The sequence below is a fragment of the Molothrus ater genome, chromosome 12 (assembly GCF_012460135.2).
Source record: "Molothrus ater isolate BHLD 08-10-18 breed brown headed cowbird chromosome 12, BPBGC_Mater_1.1, whole genome shotgun sequence".
Classification (NCBI taxonomy): domain Eukaryota; kingdom Metazoa; phylum Chordata; class Aves; order Passeriformes; family Icteridae; genus Molothrus; species Molothrus ater.
Window position 1 is genome coordinate 6,527,010 of NC_050489.2, and position 23,286 is coordinate 6,550,295.

Here is a 23,286-nt window from a genome sequence, read left to right on the forward strand (position 1 = left end):
TCCATTAGTAAGTGACTTTGGAAATATACATGAGGCCAGAAATCTTACCTGTTATTACTTGGAGATTTTATTTCAGCAGTCATAGGCTAGTAACTTTAAAAATTGTACCAGGAAGCTCAATATTTTATAGAGATCTCCAATGAAATATTATCTGCTTTGCTATTTTATACACAGCAAGTAACATGACATATAATACAATTAAAATGTTTCAGTCTGACTTCTGTTTTTTCTTGTACTTTCAAACGGATGTGAATTAAGCAGAAGGCTTCATACAAGTTAAAATCTGCACATAAGTTAGAAGATTGTCAAAAGGTTAGTAATTTGTATTTCTGAATCTCTTTTTAATCAGCCCGGTGGCCAGGTATAAGGACATAGCTAAGGAACTGACATGGCTGTCAGAGGGAGGGCAATCAGAGAGGGGAGCCAACATGCAGTTTATTAACTGCAGCTCAAAGAAGGCATCTTTCCTCACCCTTTTACACAGAGGACAGGGCAGGATCTGCAAGAGAGACACCATGAATAGAAGAGGAGGAAAAAAACACCTTCCAAAACCAGGAGGGAGAGGCCCTGGAAGAGGCACAGCCATTGGTGGCTGCTCAGACCCTGCAGGGCAGGAAGGTGTCAGCTGAAAGGCTGGGAAACCCGCTGCCCTTGGAGGGGAAAAGGGTGAGCAGAGAATTAACCTCAAAGGCATTGCAGGAACCCAAACACAGATGTTCTGGCAAATAATAGCACATCCCTGTGGACTGTAGGAAACAACCTGACAAGAGAATGCATAAACTACTTTACTGCCATGATTCCAAATACAGCTATGAAGCTTTCAGTGCAGAGAGGGAAGAAGTTATCATACCTGAAGAGGAGGGTGAGGAAGGATGAGGGCTGTCCTCCTGAGCACTCCCTGTCTGCGAGAGACCCCCACCTACTCCACTTTCTTCAGTAATGTTAGAGGACCCTGGTGTTGTCGACCTGCTGACAGACTGAGACTCTTGATCACTTCCAGACCCACGCCGCTCATCGAGACTACCTTGAATTATTTCATCTTCTCCTTTCCTGTCTCTTTTGTGGACCCTGGAGTGAACGACCACTTGGTGGTATGTTCTAAAAACCCTTCCGCAGTCCGGGCATTCAGTTGGCTTTTCTTTTATGTTTCCATGACTTTGTAAGTTGTAATCGAGTCCCTGGTTCATACCATGTGACAAAAAATCTCTACTGCCTTCTAAAGGGTCTAGTTTGCTTGGCAAGTCTCTCTGATTGCCCATTTTAGTGCTGTGAACCAAATCAGCAGGCATTTTCTGCTTAGAGCCATCTGCTCCTACTAACACATACTCCCGCTTCTCCTTATCAAACATAACTCCAGCATTTGCCAAAGTGTCTTCGTGGCTGCGCTGTATCTGCTGCTCTTTAGACAAAAAGCCATGTTCCATGGCCATTCCCCTTGCCATAAGCTGCCAGGCCTGATAGCTGTTTACTGGATCCATCTCTGCTGCTTTGGCGGCAGCTTGTAACCTTTCTATACAGCTGGATTTCAGAGGAGGCACCAGATTGAGACAGCCCAATAAAGAATGTTTATCCCCTTCGGCAATGCTGTGGCCAATGCCAGAAATGGGGGAAAGGAGCTTCCCCAAGACTTCCTTCTCTTTCATGGGCATATCTCCTTTGTTGTAGATCTGATTTTGTTCGCTCAACCTCGCCTTGTCAGGGGGAAGAAAGCCACTCTGCAAACATGACAGATATCTTGAATATAAGTTTGCATGAGCTTCCTGGGACATGCTGCTGATGGAGACAGGTACTTCAGGATCATTAGGAGATTTGTTCTTTACAGATAACTTATTCAGGTGAACTTTCATGTGGTTTTTAAGAAACCAAGGCTCTTTGAATCGCCTCCCGCAGATCTGACAGCAGTGTTCAAAGGAATCCTTGTGCTTTCTCATGTGGCCCTTTAGAACCAGGCTTGGCTAAACACTTGGCCACACACCTCGCAACGAAACTCATTGGTGGATTGCTCCCCATTCCCGTTGGAGCCCTGGCCCTGTGCTGACTCTGCAGTTATGTGAGCCTTCTCCACGTGGCTGATCAGCTCCTCCTCCTGAGAGGCAGCAAAGTCACACAGAGTGCACTTGTAAGGCTTGTGTAGGATCCTTATGTGCCTGTCCAGCTCTTCTCGCTTCTTAAACTTGCCTTTGCAAAACGTGCATCTGAACCCGGCTGTCTGAGCGACAACCTCTTCCTGGACACTGGCTGGCTTTGGAGAGGGAACAGGGTTTGAAATATCAGGTGTGTTGTGATTAGGTGGCACAGACAAGTTGCAGTTTGCGAGCGGCATGGGCTGGGTGTGCTGCTGTGCTTTCACATCGGGTCGTGGCTGCAGGAGGCTGCTCTTCATCTGCTTGTCCCGAAGAATCGCTCTCTCCTCCAGCTCATGCAAAAGTCTGTTTTCTTCTCGGACCCTTCCACGACCTTTGCCAAGGTTCCCAAGCTTGTGAGTACGCAGGTGTATCTTCAGGTTGCCTTTCTGAGCTGCCCTGTGGTCACAGTAGGGACACTTGAAGGGTTTCTCTCCAGTGTGGGTGCGCATGTGCAGCGAGAGGATGCTGTTGAAGCGGAAGCGTTTCCCGCACAGGGGACAGGGGTACTTCCTGTTCTTCCTGGCGTCATCCTCAATGTCGCTCATCTGAGACATAATCCCCAGGTTCTGTCCATTGAGGAACTGCTGCAGATCCACACGCCCGTTCAAGCTGGTGTCCACCTCTCTGTTGAGCTGGTTTGCCAGCAGGGCCATCTGGCTGCTGATGGGCTGGTTTGCTATGGACATGTGACTTTTGTCTTCTAGTGGCACTGACGCCTTCTCCTCAGGATTCTGCCTGTTCTGGAGCTCTGGGAAGGCATGGCTGAGCTGGGAAGTGATCTGGTGCAGCTTCTGACTCATTGAATATTGCCCATTGAGTATGGTGCTGTTGAGATGAGCGTCAGCTTCTGGCACAGCTGAAGAAACACCAAGGCACAAACTAGCTTCCTCCATCTCTGAAAATCAGAAGATATTTTAGATTCAGACTGTGAAAGAGCTACAAGCATTGAATCACTGGCGTACAATTTGCATTTTATGTTTTACCTACTCATAATAATGCAAAGGAATTAGTGTAAAAACAATTAAAAGTGTATTAAGTGCCAACTGTGCTACACAGTTTTGATCATACATGTACTCATTCTGCATGTGTACCAAGAACTATTCATTACTATTTTAAAATATGCGACAATTTCAAAATCTAGTTATTACAGAAGGGGCAAAGGCATTTACCACCTCCCTTGTCCTTCTTGTGAAACTGCACCTGTCTGCATTTCTAAATCTATAAAAAAAGAAATCTTATGCATCTCTCCCATTTTCATTTAAAAAGCCAGCAAAAAAAAACCCCAAAATAGAAATCCATTTGTAACTTTCAGTTCCATTAACCATATTCAATATATTACACATTCTACAATGAGAAAGATAGTTTTATGATTTGACAAAAAACCGATGGTATGATATTTACTGGTGTACAATAAAACAAGATAATGTTTTGGGAAAAAATAAAGGACAAGCTTTAGAACAATAAAAGGGATTTTGCTTTAGTCAACAAAAAGTGCAGTAATATCTCATTAAGCTGATTAGTATGCTGCTTAGAAACAGTACTAGGTGCTGTAACACATGATTATAATCATAAAAATCCTTCAGTGTTTGCAAGTAAGCATTAACGAGGTATATTAAATTTTAAGGAGACTGCGACTAGCAGCTTTGTAAACCTCTGAGATTAAGATTTAACCCTTCTGTTACAAAACATTGTTATTTTGTCATTTTGAAAGTGAGCTCATCAAAAGGCACATAAATTATCTTCTGCCAAGTCTTTTAATTCATGGTTGAGAACCTTCAGATTTCTGTTCCTAGGAAAACTTGCCAGATTACAGAAGGAATATCTCTGTCCTTCGATGGGTGATACATGTGATTTAAGACACTTTGATTTGTTTTAAAGAGCTCTCTTATGGAACTAGATAAAACCAATTAAAATCTAGGAAAGGTGTTGTGGAAAGCCTCAACAAGTTTAAGAATTCTAATGACTTTCCTAATACACAGTAATGACTACAAATCGTAGCTACACTATGTATATTGCTAGAAATTAGAATTCAGAGCTGTTTGTTAAACACAAGTGCTCTGTTCTGGTCTGCATAATTGTCCACAATAATCTATCCTTGCCATTTCTCTACTCTATACAGATATAATGTATCTATAAAATTCTGTTAAAAATATAAAGTTTCTCATAACTAATTCATAAACTATATGATGCTATAAGATTATATTAGACTACAATTAAGATTTTTGTTGTTCAGTGGCATGATATGACACTTTATTCACTCTCAAAACCACTGAATTCTATAGGTTCTTAAAAAATTAATTTGGTCACTCCTCTCTTTGGCTTTAGCCAAAAGCATTTTTTCCCTGTGTCTTCCACAAAGGCTCCAGGCACACCCTGGTTGGACTCCACTCCTCACACAGCTCCACAGTGGCCACTTGATAGACAATGCAAGGTCCAGATCTGGCACACACTTAAAATGCATGTAATTGTGCTCATGGGAGCAGTCCAGTAGACTTCAAAGGGTGACTCTTGAAAGCAAAGTTCCACACATGATTAAGTATTTGCAGGATCAGGGCCTAAAAACAAAGTATGGGAGGTCTTTGAGGGGAGACCTCTTTGCTCCTGACAAGATGACTGAGGTTGTGACACAAGGCAGATCTTGTAAGTACAGGAAAGAGTTGTATTCATGTGTATTAAAAAAGAACAAGGGCTACCTAATTTTGCCCATATACATAACAGATCTTTTTCAAAATTTAACAGTCTGATTTAGGTCACATATTGGGGGCCCATTATTTGCCTGCTGTCAATGTTGTTATTCATAAAAATATAAAGAAATTAAGTCTATAAAAGGACTCCACTTAAATTTAGCTTGCAGTATCTGATTTCCAAAAGTAGAGAGTAGGAGAACATAATCAAGCCAGGTGTTCACCCAAGGCCATGTAGTAAACAAGGAAAATTCTTAATTTCCATTCAAGTTTTCTGTGCAGCAGACCACAAAATCATTCAAAATGTGGGTACACACAAACCACTTCTATTTTTTATTTAATTTTTGAAAGTTTGCTTAACTTTTGGAACAAATCAAATTCATGTTCAAAAGGATTAATTAAACAACTGAATACTTGTGGTCCTTAGGTCTGCCATTGCCGGAAGTTAACTGAGATTTTGAATTTCTGCCTATGTGCTTCTTAAAAAAAAATAACAAATACTCTCACAAATAACAACACAAGAGAAACCCTAAAACCTGAATCTACTTTTTGTCTGGATTCCACATACCCAGGAGTGTTATTTCTCCCCACCATGCTTAAAACAAGGCACACTGGCAAACAAGAACATGACAATTCCAGAAATGCATAGCATGTGCTGACACACACAAACACTGAGGAATATTTAGAAAGGCCTTTGTGAATTGTCATTATTCTATAACAGCTTCAAAACTAAAGTCTAAATTTATTTTTTTTTTGGTTGATCTCAATAGGACCTGGTGTTTTTACATGCTCGGAGAGGTTTGGGTAGTTAATTTTAGCATTTTATGCTCTATCAAAGTTTGGAAATGCTGACAGATCCCAGTGGAATTTATTAATTCTGATGTTTAACCCTAAGCATCAGTTCAAATGTATGGTTATTTGGATTGGGGAGGGGAGTTGTGGTTGAGGTTTCTGTGCTCCTTTTTCAAATATAACTTTAATAAAGTAACAGCAGTTGTAGCTGGAACACGGCAAGTTTTCCAATTTTTCCTTTTTGCTATTTTCTGTCTTCCAAAATCATAGAGAAATATTTAATGTAGAATATTGAAAGAACAAGTAAAAAAAATAGTTTAGAGGAATACCAAATCCATAATTTCTCATTTAAAGACTAATAATTTTGGATCAAGTCAGGGAGCCTAACCCCCCCCCCCCCCAATGGATCTTTTGGCATGGCAAATGTTTTACATTTTTTATTAAATATGCAGAAAGGTCAGCAAAGCCTCTGCCTAGTGAGCAACAACCAGCTCTGAATGCCACCCACTCTGATCAGCTGTGCAGTTCCTGGGATCCAGCTACCTCCATCTCAAGATGTATTCTTCACTTGAACTGCATTTCCCCCCTCATCTGCAGGCACTGAAAGTACTGCCCTGTGGAATTTCTCCTCCTGCCATGCCCAGTCACAGCTTTTCTGAACACAGGGACCTTGCTACTGTTCAGCTTTCACAGAAACCACTCCTGGTATCCCTCGGCCTTTTCACAGCAAAACCTACCAAAATCTCATCTTGTATCCACATGCAAGACAGAAACAAAACACAGCCTCATCCATCATTCCACTATGAATTAGATAACTCAATCTAATTTTCCTAATTTCTCTAAAAAAAAAAAAAATTAGCAATTTCATTCTCTCCCTCTTTATCTATCATCCCTGTCTAGATCTATGGCCAGAGAGGGTTACACCAGGGGCAGTAAGGGGCTTTCATTCCCCTCTGGGGCCCCTGCAGTTCATGGTACCCAACTTGGTGTCAAGGTATACAAAAATAAAAAATCTGGAAAAGGCAATTTATAAGTGCTACTTTGATGCTCCATGATAGGGAAGACCTCTAGCTTTCAATTGTTTAATATATAGTCTATCACATTATTTTCATGATCCTGATCTCTCATATAAGGAAAGGCACAGAATGTTTTGCCATCGCTCGTGCTGGGAACAGAAGCACAATGTTCTCTGTAGTTAACAAATGTTTACAAAATGAACTGCAAATCAAATTTGAGATTGTTAAAGAATTCAAAATATATTTGTTGAAGTTTATTTAGTAAATTTCTGACCTTTAATTATCTCAAATGTTGGGTAAAGACAGTGTCTCAAGACATGGCACCGCACCGGAGCGTGTTGGGATCAGGAGTCATGGGCTGCCCTTTCTAGGCTAAAGAAACCCTCAGCTCTTGCCCAGGTGAGTTGCTGTGGCCAAAAAGCCCCAAACCGACCCCGCTGCAGACACAGGCTACACCCAGCTGGGTTCACTCTGCACTGGGCAGGGCAGCAGCACCCTTGGGAGGCAACACACCAACCAGCCAAGGCCATCTGGCCACAAACTGTACCCAGTGTGCAGGATCCTGCTCCTCTGAGCAGGAGCTCAGCTTATGAAACTCACTATGGGATACAGATATTATAAAATACTCTCTCTCATCTCCTACATAAAGGTACAGTGAGACATTCAAGTCCCTTTGATGATACTAATAGTTATTTTGATTTCACTCACATTTTTGCCCTCAAGACTATTTCCTGTGATATCAATAGCGAAAGTTCTGGCTTTAGCCATTTCAATTGAACACACAGATTTTATTTAACTATTTGAAATGGATTACTGGAATTTAAAACCAATTATAACACCAGAAATGCCTGTCATCACAACTACATTAATGTAATACGAGAAGCTGAGCTTCCTCTTGCTGGAAACAGAGAAAAAAAAATATGGCAAGCAGGATGAGAGAATTTAAAGATAAATCTATGCCTGGGCACACATGTAAACATATGCAGGCACATGAAGATCTGTATACAGACACATATGTGCAGACACACACCTGTTATCTTTGTAAACAGATGGACCAAATTCAGCTCTTATTTACACCTGTTCATTCCTGCTGGACACACACACACACTGAAGCTCTCCCCTCTTCAGTGCTGTAGAGAAAACAGTCATTTTAAAGCCACTGTTGTGCTGTTATTATAGCTTAGATTAGGTTAGTTAAAAGATTTACAGTTCAGTAAGCAAAGTAATGCTTTACAAGCTCACGTGTTTAAACGACAAGCTCGCTCTGGCCCTGATCCTCTGAGCAGTTAGAGCTACACACACTGTTACTTATGCTTTCAGAATATAGACCTGGTATTTATCTTTCCAGCTAGAAAAATTCACATATATCTACATTATCTTGTGGTCCACTGGCAAATTCTAAATACTCCAATACAGACTGCTTCAGTTCTTAGCAACTCGTAAACAGGTATTGCTGAGATCAGAATATATATTGAATTTTTATTAAATATTGTTCTTATTGTTGCAGCCGAAACAGTTGAACTAAAGCTGTTATAAGCATAATACACTCCTGTTAAGAAATACAGAACACCAGACTACTGAACCCTTTCAGGGTCATTAAACAGCTGTAAACATTATTACAAAAATAAACCAGAGATTTCATGCTTACATTTTAGCCCAGAGCTTGGTGTGCTGAGCAAGTACATTTTTTTCATCTCTTACAATCAACGCTGGTGACATTTGGGCATCCAAACAAATTACATCACAAATATTACTGAGGTGGGTAGGATACTGAGCAGTTTATTTGCCAGATGATTAATATATAAACAGTAGGGCAGGATAAATGACCTACTCTTCTTTGACTGATTTGTAGGCAATACTAAGAGACATAGATGTAAATAGTTAGATTTTAACAAAAACATGTGTGCACGGAAGGGGAGGGAGAGATCAGCTGTATTTAATGCCACCAGGACAGCATTATCCAGTCTGATAAAATGAAATAAACATTAGGCCAGATTCTATTCTCATTTTACTTATGTAAAATAGAGTAATTGCATCGACTTCATAGGAGTTTTTGTTAAGTAGGTGTCCTGTTCCTTGGGGTATAATATAATTATATCAGGAAAATATATGGTTTCTGGAGTATAACAGGATGTCTTTAAAAAAAGAAAGTTGGCCTACAGGTAATGTGTCCTATCTTATTTGTTTTTATTTAAGCATTATTAAGGCCAGCTTGGTAATTGGCTATCACCATTAGTGACATTAGCACATTTAGGCTTTGTAGGCATTGCAGAGCACCTGTAACTCACAGCTCCTGAGAGCTGGTTTGGTGCAGGAGCAGAGCACAGCCTGCCCAGAGCTCTGGGGGAGCAGGGCTGCCCCATCCCACAGCCCAGGAGGCTCCAGGGCTGCCCCATCCCACAGCCCCAGGAGGCTCCAGGGCTGCCCCATCCCACAGCCCAGGAGATTCCAGGGCTGCCCCATCCCACAGCCCAGGAGATTCCAGGGCTGCCCCATCCCACAGCCCAGGAGACTCCAGGGCTGCCCCATCCCACAGCTCCAGGAGGCTCCAGGGCTGCCCCATCCCACAGCTCCAGGAGGCTCCAGGGCTGCCCCATCCCACAGCTCCAGGATATTCCAGGGCTGCCCCATCCCACAGCCCAGGAGGCTCCAGGGCTGCCCCATCCTACAGCTCCAGGAGGCTCCAGGGCTGCCCCATCCCCTATCCCAGGAGGCTCCAGGGCTGCCCCATCCTACAGCTCCAGGAGACTCCAGGGCTGCCCCATCCCACAGCCCAGGAGATTCCAGGGCTGCCCCATCCCACAGCCCCAGGAGGCTCCAGGGCTGCCCCATCCCCTATCCCAGGAGATTCCAGGGCTGCCCCATCCCACAGCCCAGGAGATTCCAGGGCTGCCCCATCCCACAGCCCCAGGAGGCTCCAGGGCTGCCCCATCCCCTATCCCAGGAGGCTCCAGGGCTGCCCCATCCCACAGCCCAGGAGGCTCCAGGGCTGCCCCATCCCACAGCCCCACACCATCACCCATCCTCCAGCGCCGGGACCACGCAGGGGGCAGCCAGGAAGGCATTTGACAAAACTGTAGCTGCTTTGTAGTGCTGATATTTAAACAAGCTGCTTATTGATTCCAAAACAAAGTACTCCTTTAGTAACAACAGAGCCAACTCATTCCACAACAGTTTTTATGTCTTAAAGAAGGGTTAGCAGAGGGATTTTGAAGTTTCAAAAGTCATTAGCAGACAGAAAATGGTTTGCTGAGGCTGTACTGCCTTTGCTCTGGGCTGGAAAGAGAGTGGCTTTCTAAAATACCTGTTACATCTGCAGGGTACTTTCTAGTTAGCACAGCCTTTGGGACTGATAACTGATCAGTGGAAGATAAATCACCAGAGCAGTCTTTGGTTGGTAGCACCCATGGAGTGGAGGACTGTGAACCGTTTGTGATCACAATCTAGGAAGATGAGCACAGAGGAGAGGAGAGGTCATTTATAAATCTCACTCACAGATTAGAATAGAAAGATTAGAAGAATGCAGACAAGCTGTTTGATTTATTGCTACTTTGCATGTGACTTAGCAAAATCTGTTTTCCTCCTTATTTATTCTATTTCACTTGCATATACTTAAGAAGTCAGATCCAAAGAAGAGAAGGATAAATAATTGCTACTGAAAGTTCAGTAGATTAAAAAATAAAAAAATCATGATTTTTTTTTCCAGGCACTGGTTGCATCTGGGATCATTATTTCTTAGCTTATAAACATTGATTCTCATTTTACTTTTTTTTTTCCTAGTGATCTTTTGATGGTAAAAGTAAAGCAAAGAGTGATACCAAAATTCATATTGGAGCCTTATTTGTGGAATGCTTCATTAAACTAAAGCTTCTGTTACTTTAGAAACAGCATTTTTTAAAGTAAATTTGTTATTTTCATGTAATTTGGAATGTATACAACTGATTAAACCCTCTCCAATTTGATCAATTTCCTGTAGCTCCTATCTGATCATTCACTTTAATTAATCTAACTGGCATCCACATCAGACTGAAGAAACCTTAAAATTAAGCTTTTAATGAACCACTTTACTATCACAGAGTACAAATAAAATAATAAAATGCCTGGAAGACTCTACAAAGCATATTTATTATTTAATTTTTTTGTAATTTTTACAGCATGGAAAGGGCTCTGAATCTCCAATTCTCATCTGAGGACACTGCACTGCACTGGAAGTCTGCAACGCTCTAACCCATTATATAACATTAAAAGATACATAATGTTGACCCTATTAATCCTGCATTCCTCACACAGGAAAGTTCCAAATAAAAGGCCAGGCATTTCAGCTGGGTGAGGACAGGAGGATCAGGCCCCCTGAACCAATTACAAAGAGATCAATAAAGAAGAGTTAAGACCACAGAACTCAAAGCACAGTTTGAAACAACTTAAATCCAAAACTGTAATGATGAGTTGATGATTTTTTTTTTCATTTCACAAAGGCTTAGACTTAGATTTTGTGCACAGCTAAATATAATGTCAAATGCACGCACATATGTCCCAAAGATCAAAGTATGATTGACTGTGAAATATTCATATGTGATAGCCCAGCGAGATTTTGTTTGCAAGGGCACCTGTCAGAAGCATAAGCTTGGATACAAATCATCAAATAAGTATGTGAAATCATTACTAAAATCCAGGCATGCAATCAGATAGTCAGTTGTCTGAAACTGCTGGACTGTAGCCAGCACAGTGGCTCAACTGACTAATGCTTTGGTCTTTGCAGATCCTCGGGGGCCTGGTTCAGTTCCTCCTGCTACTGGTCAGGTCAACTGTCTGTACCTAGTGTTGACTTTCCTGGCACTTAATGCTAGGAGCAAAGCAAAAAAACCCGAGTCCATAAGTTGCCTTTGACCTGAGCCACAGAAACATCTGCTGGTTGAGTCACAAAGTGCTTGTTGGCCAAGTTTAACAGGATCCGAGCCTGCTGCGGATCAGCTCTCTCAGCAGTAGGTGTCACTGCAATAAATAGATGGATTTCAAGGGACAAAGACACTCATTGCCCGGGAAAATGCATAAACAGAACATCCCTGAATAGAGAGACTTTTGAAAAGTATGTGGTCCAGTTAGACTTTTCCTTTAACATTTATGCAAAATGTTGGGAATCTGGTTTAGGGAGGAATTAAATTGCACGAGTGGGATTGTCAACAACAACAGCACCGTAATTCTGTCCTTTAGTCCTGTGTCACAGAGATCCTTTAATTCACATTAATCACCTCCCTGCAATCCCAGGTCTATTAGGTAAAGACTGTTACAGTTAAACCTTTTCAACAAGAAGCTCTCTAAGAAATTAAGTCATTTGCTCTAGTGGAACAAAAGACCTACTTATATGGAAAGACTCTGCACACTCAACTGTGGTTGTAGGACTGAAAGACCCCAAGGTTAGCCTACTTTTTGTCAAATTAGAGAGCCTATACCCAACCCTGTCTGCATACAGAACAAGGAGAGAGAGAATACTTATAACAGCTTGGGAGGTGGGGGGATGATGTCTCAAGTATAGATTTAATTAATAGAATGCATATTTTGAAGAAGCAGTAACCAATTTATATTTGAAACAGAAATATTTGGTATGCCAAGTAATATCACAGAGATGTCAGCCAAGTCTACACCATATTTGGTTTCATTATCACAAAATGGTTTGTAGGATAATTAAGGATGCTCCAAATTGCATGCTATTGAGTTAGACTGTAGACAAAACAATGCGTCACTAAGCATATGGGCTACCTGTGATGACATCAAGACAGAAACTACGTGCCTAAGAAAGTGTTTTAAGAAAAAAGAAAGATTAATATATTAAATCTCGTGTAACCTGTTGCACATGAAAGAGAATATATGTGATAATACATACTCCTAAAGTACATATATAATAGCACTGCATTTATTTTACTTCCAATAATTCTAAATGGGGAACAAAAGAGAGGAAGAAATATAGAGAGAATGAAAAGATAAATTGGTGCATTCTTCAAGGTCAGTATATTTAAGGAAAAAACAACATTAAAAAAAAAATCACCCCCATGAAAAGCATAAAGGGCCACACGACAGATGTGGAAAGAGCTCCTCCTTTCTCCCCAGCAGCTCCTGCCCCAGCACATGGAACCCCAAACACACTGTGATCAATTAAATCAGAGAGGAGAGGAACACCTTTGCTAAATGTTTCTTTGTTGCGTACAGAAACATCCAACATCTTAATACAATGGAAGTAGAAACAGGTAAAAATTCAGAAGTAACTTGCCCAATTTCTGTGCTCCCAAAGAGCATAAAGGGACCAAGGTTTTCAGAATTTCAGCACTGTAGAAATAAGTATCCCAAACTGATCATTTCCACATCTCATTTAGGAAAAATCTTGCCATGTATCTTGACTTAAATAGATGGCTCATCCTCTGTAAAGAAGCCAGGGACAGCATCCAGAACTCTTGACTCCCATTGCTTAGTCCAGTATGCCAGATAGCTTTCCTTTATCAAACATAATTGACTGCTGAATAGACAGGGTTTTTTTACTCATGGCAAACCTGTCAGCATAATTTTTTTTTGTTTGTTTAAAATACTAGAGATTTTTGGGGTTTTTTTTTGGGTTTTTTTTTAATAACAGAGATTCTTGGCTGTTAATACTTTCTATCTCCAACTTCTATCTTCCCTCAATTCAACTGATATATTTTTCTTCTCCCTATAACACATACACTTGGTGACAAAAAATACCACACATAATTTAGATGGTCATAGTGATTCTTAGATACAAGTGGCTTTGATGAGTTATTACTCATATATTAGTTTAATACTAATTTCCAGGGGGAAAAAGAAAAAAAAAAGGATAAAGCTGAGAAAGCCTTAAAGTTTGAGTGGAATGAGATGAAGTAAAAGATGCAGTTGAAATAGGCAGGGACACTAGAAGCAGGTTAATGCTGGAAAAATAGAGCAAACATTTCACAGAATACCCCTTGTGTTTGTGGTCTCCCAAAAAGCAGAAAGAAAAAACTCGTTAAAGAATTAAGTGGAAAAGATAGAAGAGGAAATACCACACAGCCTAAGGCATGAAAAAATGTACTTAAATAATACCAAGTAAAATGAAGCAGAAGAAAACACAAATCCCCTTTATTGCATTGGTGTTCTGTTCTGCCTATATTCTTACTGATACATCACTGCTTCTGCCATTTAACTTTATTAATTGATCACTGTCATCAACACAAGAGCAGAGCTGGGAACTCTAAGGCCAACTTGGAACTCCTAAGCTGCTTTCCCACTGATACAAGTGGCTCAGGCTTACCAGGATGTGGTTAGCAGTCACAGTGCTGCTCAGACACCCACCCTGGGGTCAGGAGTCTCCAGAAAACAAGCTCTTTATCATATGTCCTTTTAAAGGAGCAAAAAGAAATACATCATACTACTCTTTCAGAGGGAGGAAGGCAACCCCAAACAGGAACATCTATGCTAAAAGTAACTGACTCAGGGTATTTGCCTGTATTTTCCCAGCTGATTTAAAATCCTCTCTACCTGTTGCAGTGAGATTATTCTGCCTCTTCCTCTGAATGTTGGTACCAAACAGTTGTAACAGTTTTGCAGTTAAACCAAGGGAATAACAATGATGTTACACCAGTGACCACAAGAAAAGGCCCTATTTTTGCAGTGCTCTTGGCTGCAGTGGGGTGCAGCCCCTGAAGGGAACAGAGAATCTCCTCCCTTTGCCCTGAAGGTACAGGAAAGGGAATCACCTCTCTCTCCGTGGAAGCAGAGATGTGAGCCCTGACTGGGGTGAAACAGGACCTTCAGGATCCAACAAGCTTGGCAGCAACTGCTGCTTGGGCACCCCTGTTTTATCTGGGCACAGTAGCTTTGACCATTAATAGAAAGGCACTGAAAACCTGGCAGACACATGGCAGACAGATGAACGAGGGGAGAAGGAATACTGTAAAAATACAATAACATTTCAAAGCTACCTGCAGGATAAAAATCCTTGAAATAATTTTGATGTTAATTGCAACATTGCAGGCCCTTGGCTGAAAAGACAGCCTCTCATGGTGATAGGTGATGGTAACAAAGCTGACAAAGAAAGTCTGATAAATGCAATCCCAGGATGACAGACCCTGGCAAGTTCAATTACGGTTGCAAAGTCAGGTGGGAGATGGACTCTGCTGACTGAAATATATCCTTAGCAGCCAGCTCTGGGCACAAACAGCTCTGACCAAGCTCCTTTGAGTGACTGACAGCATCCCAGGAGCCTTCAGTCCCACAGTGAGCTGAGAGCAGCTCCAGTTGTTATCAGAAGGACCAGGGACTAACAGGGACTGCTTCACTGCAAGAGTTCAACACAACGCACACAAAAACACCACAAACTCTCAGTGAAACTATTCCAAGCCTCTTGAAAAGCCTGTGCAAATGAGCAGTTTGTGTTCACTTTCTCCAGTGTAAAGCTTCGCTCAAAGTTAATTCACACTGCTGCAAACCAGTGTGAATCCAGGTGACTCCAGCAAAACACAAAGCCAGACCAAAGGAGGGGGAAAGGCTTGGTGGCTCAGGTTCAAGCACCTGGCCATGGGAGGCAGAGACTGGGCTCCCACTGCTTGCAACAAGAGCATCAGGGAGATTCTCTTCCTACAGGGCCGAATCCCAAATCTCCAGAGCTGAGAGCATTCAGGAGTTCCCACACAAAATCCCTGCTTGGGTAATGGAATTGCTCCTGTTGCCCAAGCAGAAACTCATTTTTCTGAATTCCAGCCCCTTGCACCTACACTTATGAATATGGAGATCATTATACATTATACCTCTTTCTAATTAAAAGGATTTTCATCTCCTTAGTTTTATACTTCAGAATAGACTAACTATTCTTATTTGATGTGAGAAAGAAAGAAGTAGATGTACAGAGCAAATTGTGGCTCTTCATACTTCAGTGCAAAATTATCTGAGAATTTAAGTCAAGTTCAATCAAAGTATTTGGCTTCCTTGCAGCTTTACTTTTTTAATTTTTTTTTAAGTAACAAAAAGAGAATTCTTTTCCCAATTTTTTGTTGAATTTTATTTTCCGACTGACTTTTTTAGGAAAAAACCAAACTCACAGTGTTATTAAACAACTTCTTTGTTCTCTTTCTGTGTTTCTCAAAAATATTGGAAAATGACAATAGTATAAAAATTATACTGTAAAAAGTGTAAGCACTGTGAATGAGCAGAGTTATTCATTTATATCCCCAGCTTATGAAACGCCCGTATCACGTATCCTTTATCCAACAGCAGACTCTTTTAGCTTCAATCAGCAGAGCTAACAATATGTTATTGATATGATTTCAGGAAGCTGTCAGCAGGCAGCTTTGCTTTCAGCTCCTCAGCTCTGGTGAGCACACAGAACGTACCTGTGCCTCTCCCGCAGGAGAGCTGGCAGCGAGGTGCACATTCCTGTCAGCTGTCACTGCAGAATAAAGAGAAACCTAAACAGGTCTTCCTCACTCCCTGCAGCCCCACAGTCCTTACACGGAGAGAACACACTGCTGCTTCACTGGGAATGCTCAGCAGCACCACAAACCCTGGGGTGCTGAGGGTGGATCATTGTCCCTGCAAGGAGCAGCAGGGCAGGTGACCCAAGGGCCTTCACCCTTCTTGCCCCATGCCCACCTCCTCCCCAGCTGGCCTTTAATAAGTTTCCACCTTCCTCCTGTTCCCTCCAATTCTGCCCAGCCCAAAATGAGTAGGAAGAGGAGCGAGCAGGGGGTAACCAGGTGTTCACCTCTGTAGGCAGCAGAGGGGTGAAATGGTGCCTGAAGCTTTGTACAGCCCAAGCCAGGTGTCCAGGAGCTGTCAGAGCCTGACTCCTGTACATGGAGCTACAGGAGGGGTAAATGGGGGTGCAAATCAGGACCCCTGGCGTCCTGGTGCACCTGCTCCTTTGGGCTCCCTTCAGAAAAGGGGTGCAATCAAAAGGAGAGGTGAGGCTCTTCTGTAAAGATGCAAACTTTTTCATTTTTAACCACTTCTGCTTGAAGGAAAAATAAAGTCAGCACAAAATTAAGTCCAGTATTTTATAGATTATATTTATGGGCTACTTTAGTTTCAGGATCTGAAGAATAATCACATTTGTCAGAAGCCACGACAGGTAAGCTAAAAGTGCAGCTCTTTCCACTTTAGGAAACTAGTGGGTTTTAAAACTAGATTTCATATTGGCATACAAGCTTTAATAACAAAAGAGTATTTTGTACTATTAGATGGTGGTCATCTTTTTGTCTGACAAAGAGCAATAACAGGCTGCTGCAGGAGTTAGCACAGTTTCTGGTGAGGTTTTTTTCCTCCAAATGATCAGAGAAAGTACCGTACTTTCAGGATGTGCCTCACTTGCTCTTAAAAGGGTAAAACAAAATATTCTCCTAGCTATTCTAAGCCTGCCATATAAGTATTATGCTGTTACAGATTTCAAAAGGTTAGCTTCAATGAACCTGACATCAGTATAACCCAAAATAACCCATTCAAGAGAAAAGTAAGAAATAATTGCTGTTTTCTCTTTTTTTTTCCTCAGCTATATTGCTATAATGATTTTGCATAACAGATTGAACAAAGTGCTGTTGTGACAGGTGGTAGAATTCAGCTAGTAAGCACAGAGACAGGGTTCAATTTAGTTTGTGAATCCTTTAATTGTTGTGCAGCTAATTAAAGAAGGTTCTTTACACTCGCAAGTGTTTACCGTTGCTAGTATGCATACATGAAAAATTAAATTGTGCCTTCAAGGGCTGAGAACTATAGAAAAATCATAGCTGATTCTGCAACATGCTTACCAGCTCAAAATAGCTGCTTTTCACAATTGGAATTTGTAAAACTTTTTGCTAAGCAAATATAGAGCTAATTAGAAGTGTTCGTTGGACCAATTAACATTTAAATAAATAAGCCATATTGCACATTTCACAGTCTTTATTTAATGATGCTTCTTAACTCTTTGGAAAGATTCCTTTAAGTACAAATAAGTTGTCATAAAAATGAAAGACAAAAATAACACCATAACAGTATATTCTATGCTTTTTTCTTTTTGCCTTGAAGTCTTCTCTAAAACTCTGTACCTGTTACTGAGAAAGGGGGGTACACAAATCTGGTTCCTTCTTTCATCTTGTCAAGTTACCTTTCCACCTTTTTGAATGCAAACAGAAAAACATATTTGATTACTATTTAAAGTGTTATGATAGCTCCGTTTGTTTTGCCCCATGGAACAGAATCTGTTTTAGACAAAAATTCTTACTTTTATCTCATAAAATGGCCATTCCAGCCCAAAAGAAGGGTGTTCTCAGAAGAGACTGCTCTTAGTGCAACAAAAACAGCAGTTTTAAAGTTGCATATGCAAACAACTAAGCGACAGAAAAAACCTAAATCTGCTTTCCAGGCCTGCTGTTTGCATTCCCACAGCAAAACCAGCTCTGTTGTTATACCTAACCCCAGGGCTGCAATTGCCTGTCTCTTCGGGGTCAAGTGATATTTTGCTTTCAAAACAACTGTCTTTTAATTTAACAGTCCCTTTCAATCAATAGGACTCCTTCAGCCTGCGCTGAACATACATTTTCTCTCTCTCTTTCAACCTCCAAACCCCTACCTGACACAAAGGTTACATTAAAAACAGGGGAAAGGCTTCTTTCTACTTTTTTCCAAGGTGCATTGCACTACCTTGCAATCACACTAAGAGCTAATGTAGGAAGGACTCGTTGTTGACCTTGGCTTCCAGCACAGAAAACCAAATTAACAAGGACCAATTAACATTCAAATAAATAAGGAAGATTAACAAAGAATACTCTGCATACCAAGAGGGTAAAATAAACTAGAGGAAGGAGTACTGTATCTCCCTCAATCAGGAGGAGTGGAATTCTCCAGGAAGGACATCAGCCCATCAGAGCATGGATGCACAGGCTGCTCTTTCCAAGGCCTGATGAGCTCCAGAGGGGATGAGGCTGCGAAACAGGCAAAGCTCTAACTTTGGAAAACCTTTGGGAAGATGTGCCAAGACCCCACAGTCCTGCATGATGCTCCTGTGAAAGGGAAGGTGCTCCCCACCTGCCTGGTCTCTGCTCTGCTCCTTTCTCCCGGGGCTGTTGGTGTTTGGGATGGCTCTTCTGATGCTGGGCAAGGGGAGCGCATGGCTTTGAGCTCACAGCTGGCCAGCAGCAGCCCAAGGCAGACACTTCTTGCATGGATGGTCAGTGTATGAGGTTTCTGACAAAATTTTTAGTCAGAAACCTGACTGTGTTTGGTTTTGGTTTTTTTAGATTCAGTAAATTCTGGTTCGAGTCAAAGAGAAGTGGCCAAAGAACAACCAATAGCCCAAGAGGAAGGTATTTAGGAAGTCCATAGAGACTGAAAATTTTATGGTTTAAAATGTACATTCTATTACACTCCACCTGAAGGCTCCAACCTAAGCTTTTGTGCTAATTAGGTAGCTGTCCTGAGTACTGAGCTGCAAAATACATGTATGAAGTTCTCAAAATTTCATGGTTCAGAGCAACCCTGTCTCTATACAACTTTAATTTGATATACTCCTTTAACCTTTCTTTGGGGGCAGTGGGGGACACACAGGTAACTGAAGCTGTAACCTGAAGCTGCTTGTAGGGACTCCCTGTGCCATGGAGGATCAGAAATGGATCAGAAAATGCTACACCAGAAAGGACGAAAGAGGGATGAACCCTCTACCTTCATCATCCTCTGCCTCTTGCTCTTTCTGTGGGTAAATCTACAAAAATTACTTTAAGCTGGCAAAATTTCTCCACCATTCTTGGATATCATTACCCCAACAGAACAATTAAATTCCCCACTAACTAATCATCTGCAAAGCCTGTCTCCTAAAAGGAAACTCCTCCTACACAAAGGTTATGAATAATTCTCAGAAGGTTACAACATGATCTATCATTTTAAGTATTTGGATCTGGAGTACTGGTTCAGGCCTCTAACTGACAGCCACCTTTATGAATAGTTAAGAGTTCACAGAGATGATTATCATGTACTATTTAAATATGTATAAAGGACAAAGATAATAACAATACTTTGCACTTTAATAGAAGCTTCTGTCTGAAATTCTCAAAGGAGAGCCGAAGTCCTCACGAATGCACACTCACAGCCCCTCTGACCTGCACAGTTGGTCATTGCTATTATTCTCTGGAATCTGGTAGGCTGTTATTGTTAGATTTCTCAAAAATGATAATGTCTGCCTTAATTTATAAAGCAGTTGAAGCTTTACTAAATGAGTAACTCAAAGTGAATCACCATTGTGGGGATGTTGATCAGTGCCTTGTGCTGAGCAGAAAACAGCATGGAACTCCACAGGATGCTCTGCAGATCCTTGGCCCCCATTCTGGACAAGGAGGAGAATCCTCCTTGTTCCCAGGCTGAAATGCCACTGACTGATCAGCACACTCTCCAACTGGGAGAAAAGCATCTCCTGCTACTCTTCAGGAAAAAACCTTTCTGTAGCCTCAAAAATAATTTTAGATTTTCTTTTTCCCAGTACTAAATCAAAAAGGGCAAAAGTGGGCTCCACTTGAAAGCCAAACTTTCTTGCATGAAGAACACTTTCCTGCAGTTTGTTACAGATAGAGGAGGTTTTATATTTAAAAAATGTTTTAAATAATCCATTTCTAAATGCCCTGTGTTGATGAAGTCAGCCTCTCCTGTCTTTTGATCAAGAGGCTAAAGCAAGTGACTCTCTCTTCTATCCACAAAATACAGAAGAAAGATTTAATCATGCCCAATTGTATCTTTCATAGAAAATATGAAAAGAGCTACTAAATAGAAACAGAAGTGTGAAAAATAGAAACCCCAAATATCTCTACCAATCCTATGCAACTATAAATTCTGAAATGCTGCCAAAAAATTGGTTGTGTTTGAAAACTGGACCTGGACAATTTGAACTTATGCAAATGGCATTTGTACAGCAGTGGAACCAAAGGTCCTCCTGACCTTAAGGGCATATTTACAGAAGAGTCAACTGATCCAGAATAATTCCACCAATGTATTAGGAAAACATGTCTTACATCCAACATTACTAATATGTTTATTATACAACTTTGTTTCTTAAACAAGTACATTTCTTAACCAAATATGAAAAAGACAAAGGAAAAAAAGTCACATATGTCCCAAACTACCCAAGTTTTTCTGTTTCCTTTTACAGTGCCAGTTTTCCTTCAACATTTTTTAAAAATTCTCACATTTCAAAGAACAAATTACTTTCTGATTTCTTGAAGAACTGGTAACAAATATAACAGTTACAGAGAGAGAGAGAGACAGAGAGAGACAGAGAGAAAAATGGGAGAAATCCATTTCAATGTGATTGTCTTCAAATACCTGAACTAAGTGGGCATGAGCTGGTACCATGAAATCCCTCTGCAACAGGCAACTTCTCTTGGAACAAAATGCATTGAGGGAGAGAGCTGGATGAGCTTTTTCCACTGGACCCTTTGTCCTGTAAGAATGTGCTCACTCTCCCTTTTCTTCTCTAAAAACTATCTCAACATCATTTCCTTACCAGCACTGTAGTCACTCTCAACCTTTTGTGGTTTTTTACTCATTTGTTTGGTTTTTTTTTTTAATTTAGTTTGGAGTGGGTTTGTTTGTTTGTATTTAATTTTACATTAATTTGTCAAATCAGACTGATAAAGTTACTGAAATAACACCCCAAGCCTCTGGCTGCAGTACTGCAATCACAATGGAACTCTGATCTCATCCTGGCTCCTACAGCTAACAACAAGCAGCAAGAGACTGAGCTCCCTCAGCTCAAATAAAACCACCCAAATCAAGTCAAAATCAGCATTCATAAGATCAGAAAATTGGTTTACCACAACTTATCACAGAGTAACATGTTAACTGATTCACAGCAATTTTTAGTGTACATGCTCTTGGCAAATGTGAACTTAGTCCAGCTCTCAGTGCAAGCACATTTCCCTGGTTTCATTAGGGCTAAAGTAGCACACTGCTCCTTGTGTGCTGGGAGGCAGGAACCACCAGAGAGCAGCTGGCAGGGGTAACCTGGCTGTGGGATCAGCGCTTACTGCTCTGTCCTGGGGGCTTTTGTCAGGGTTAGGAAAATCAGATATTTCAAACTGCAATTTGTTTCATTAAAACACCTGTGTTAAATTTTTCATGGGAAGTTACAAGACTTTTCTGGAGGGACTATCTGCAGTGGAAGTTCCACCAAACATGCAACAGGCTGGCAAAAGTAGATAATAAAAATCACAAAGTACCAAAGTCCATGCTATGCAGAGATACCAAGACTTAAAACAGTGGGAGGTACAAATTTTAATATACTTGATGGATCCAATGCAAAAACAACTTGGTGAGAGTCTTTGCAATAAATCTCATGAGTTTTTGTCTAAACTCACACTGAATCAGTGACAAAGTTTTATATCCATATATAGATCTCAGGGTGTAACTTCAGTCCACAGAGATCTGAAGCTTATTGTTTCAAATGACAGCCACATATACAGGAAAATATTTAATTTACCTGTGTCCCTGCAGCTGTCAACAAAGAACACAAAAATCAAGGTGGGCACCTACAGTTAAACCTTTTTTTTTCCTGAAAATCTGCTTTCAATAAATAAATACAATCAGAATAAAAACCCAACTACATTGGCCTGTAACATATTACTTACAAAACATTTTAAAGAAAAAAATTCACCCATGTGTAATTTTACTATAAGTCACACACCATTTAACTGCAGCAACACACACTTCCAGGGTTTCTCTAACAGATTTGTGAGGGTTTCACCCTTCTTTTCCCTGCTCAAAAATATCTCTGTAGTACCACTGAGTAGCAATGGAGCATGAAGTTGGAATACAGGAGAACAGGGAGTCCTACCTTACACATTACTGACTGGCTATACCAGGTTTCATGAATGAAAATAAACATAAAAATTCAAATGGAAAATATATCCCCAGGAGCTTCCAGTTCTTTATGCATTATTTCCCCACCACTGGAACGCTCTTCCACCTGTGGCACTGCCACCATCAACCCAAAGCACTTTGGGACATGACAGCAATAGAATAGAGTTGATGTAAGGATGCAGTGATACAAAGACAGTAACTAAACAAAAATTATTGGGTTCAGACTCATGTGTCTGTGTTGTTGGTAAGGGAGCAGGTACAGTGTCTGTGCACACAGGAGGGGTCACACTCACAGAATCTTCTTCTCTGCACAGACAGTGCACTGGGTAAAGCATGAATCTACACATAGAGGTGAAACTCTGCTCTGCCTCATTTTAATTGGCAAAAATGTTTATAAACAAAATTTCTGTATTTTTCCTTTTTTAAAAAATTATTAATTTCATGAAGCAACTACAATGATCCCTACCAAAAATACCAAAACTAAGTACAGGCTTTTCCTCAAAAAGTTCCCATAACAATTTCAATTTGTTATCTCATTTCAATATCATCAGGCCTTCTACTTATATGATCTTCCAGGGCAATCAGTTGACTGCTGCTATATATCCTGAATAATATTTTCCCTCCTGAGGACCATATATCTTTGGGATACCTAAAGGGCTCATTCACAAATCAAGAGGTATCAGTTAATTTGGAAGATCTCCTGTACAGGAGGGAATATAGTTTAATAAACATTTGTAATTAAAACTTTTTGGAATCACCAAGCAGAATGCACACAATGGCCATGCTAATTTTGCTTCTCTATCCTCACTGTAT

General features: G+C 40.9%; 1 protein-coding gene across 1 annotated transcript in view; it reads right to left on the bottom strand.

Moving 5' to 3' along the window:
• Positions 1-23,286, bottom strand: part of ZNF536 (zinc finger protein 536) — a 344,488-nt gene that overhangs the window by 183,206 nt on the left and 137,996 nt on the right. The window contains 2 exon segments of the mRNA XM_054516149.1: positions 851-1,942; positions 1,945-3,021. Coding sequence (XP_054372124.1) covers positions 851-1,942; positions 1,945-3,019 — 2,167 coding nt within the window. The 5' untranslated portion in view covers positions 3,020-3,021.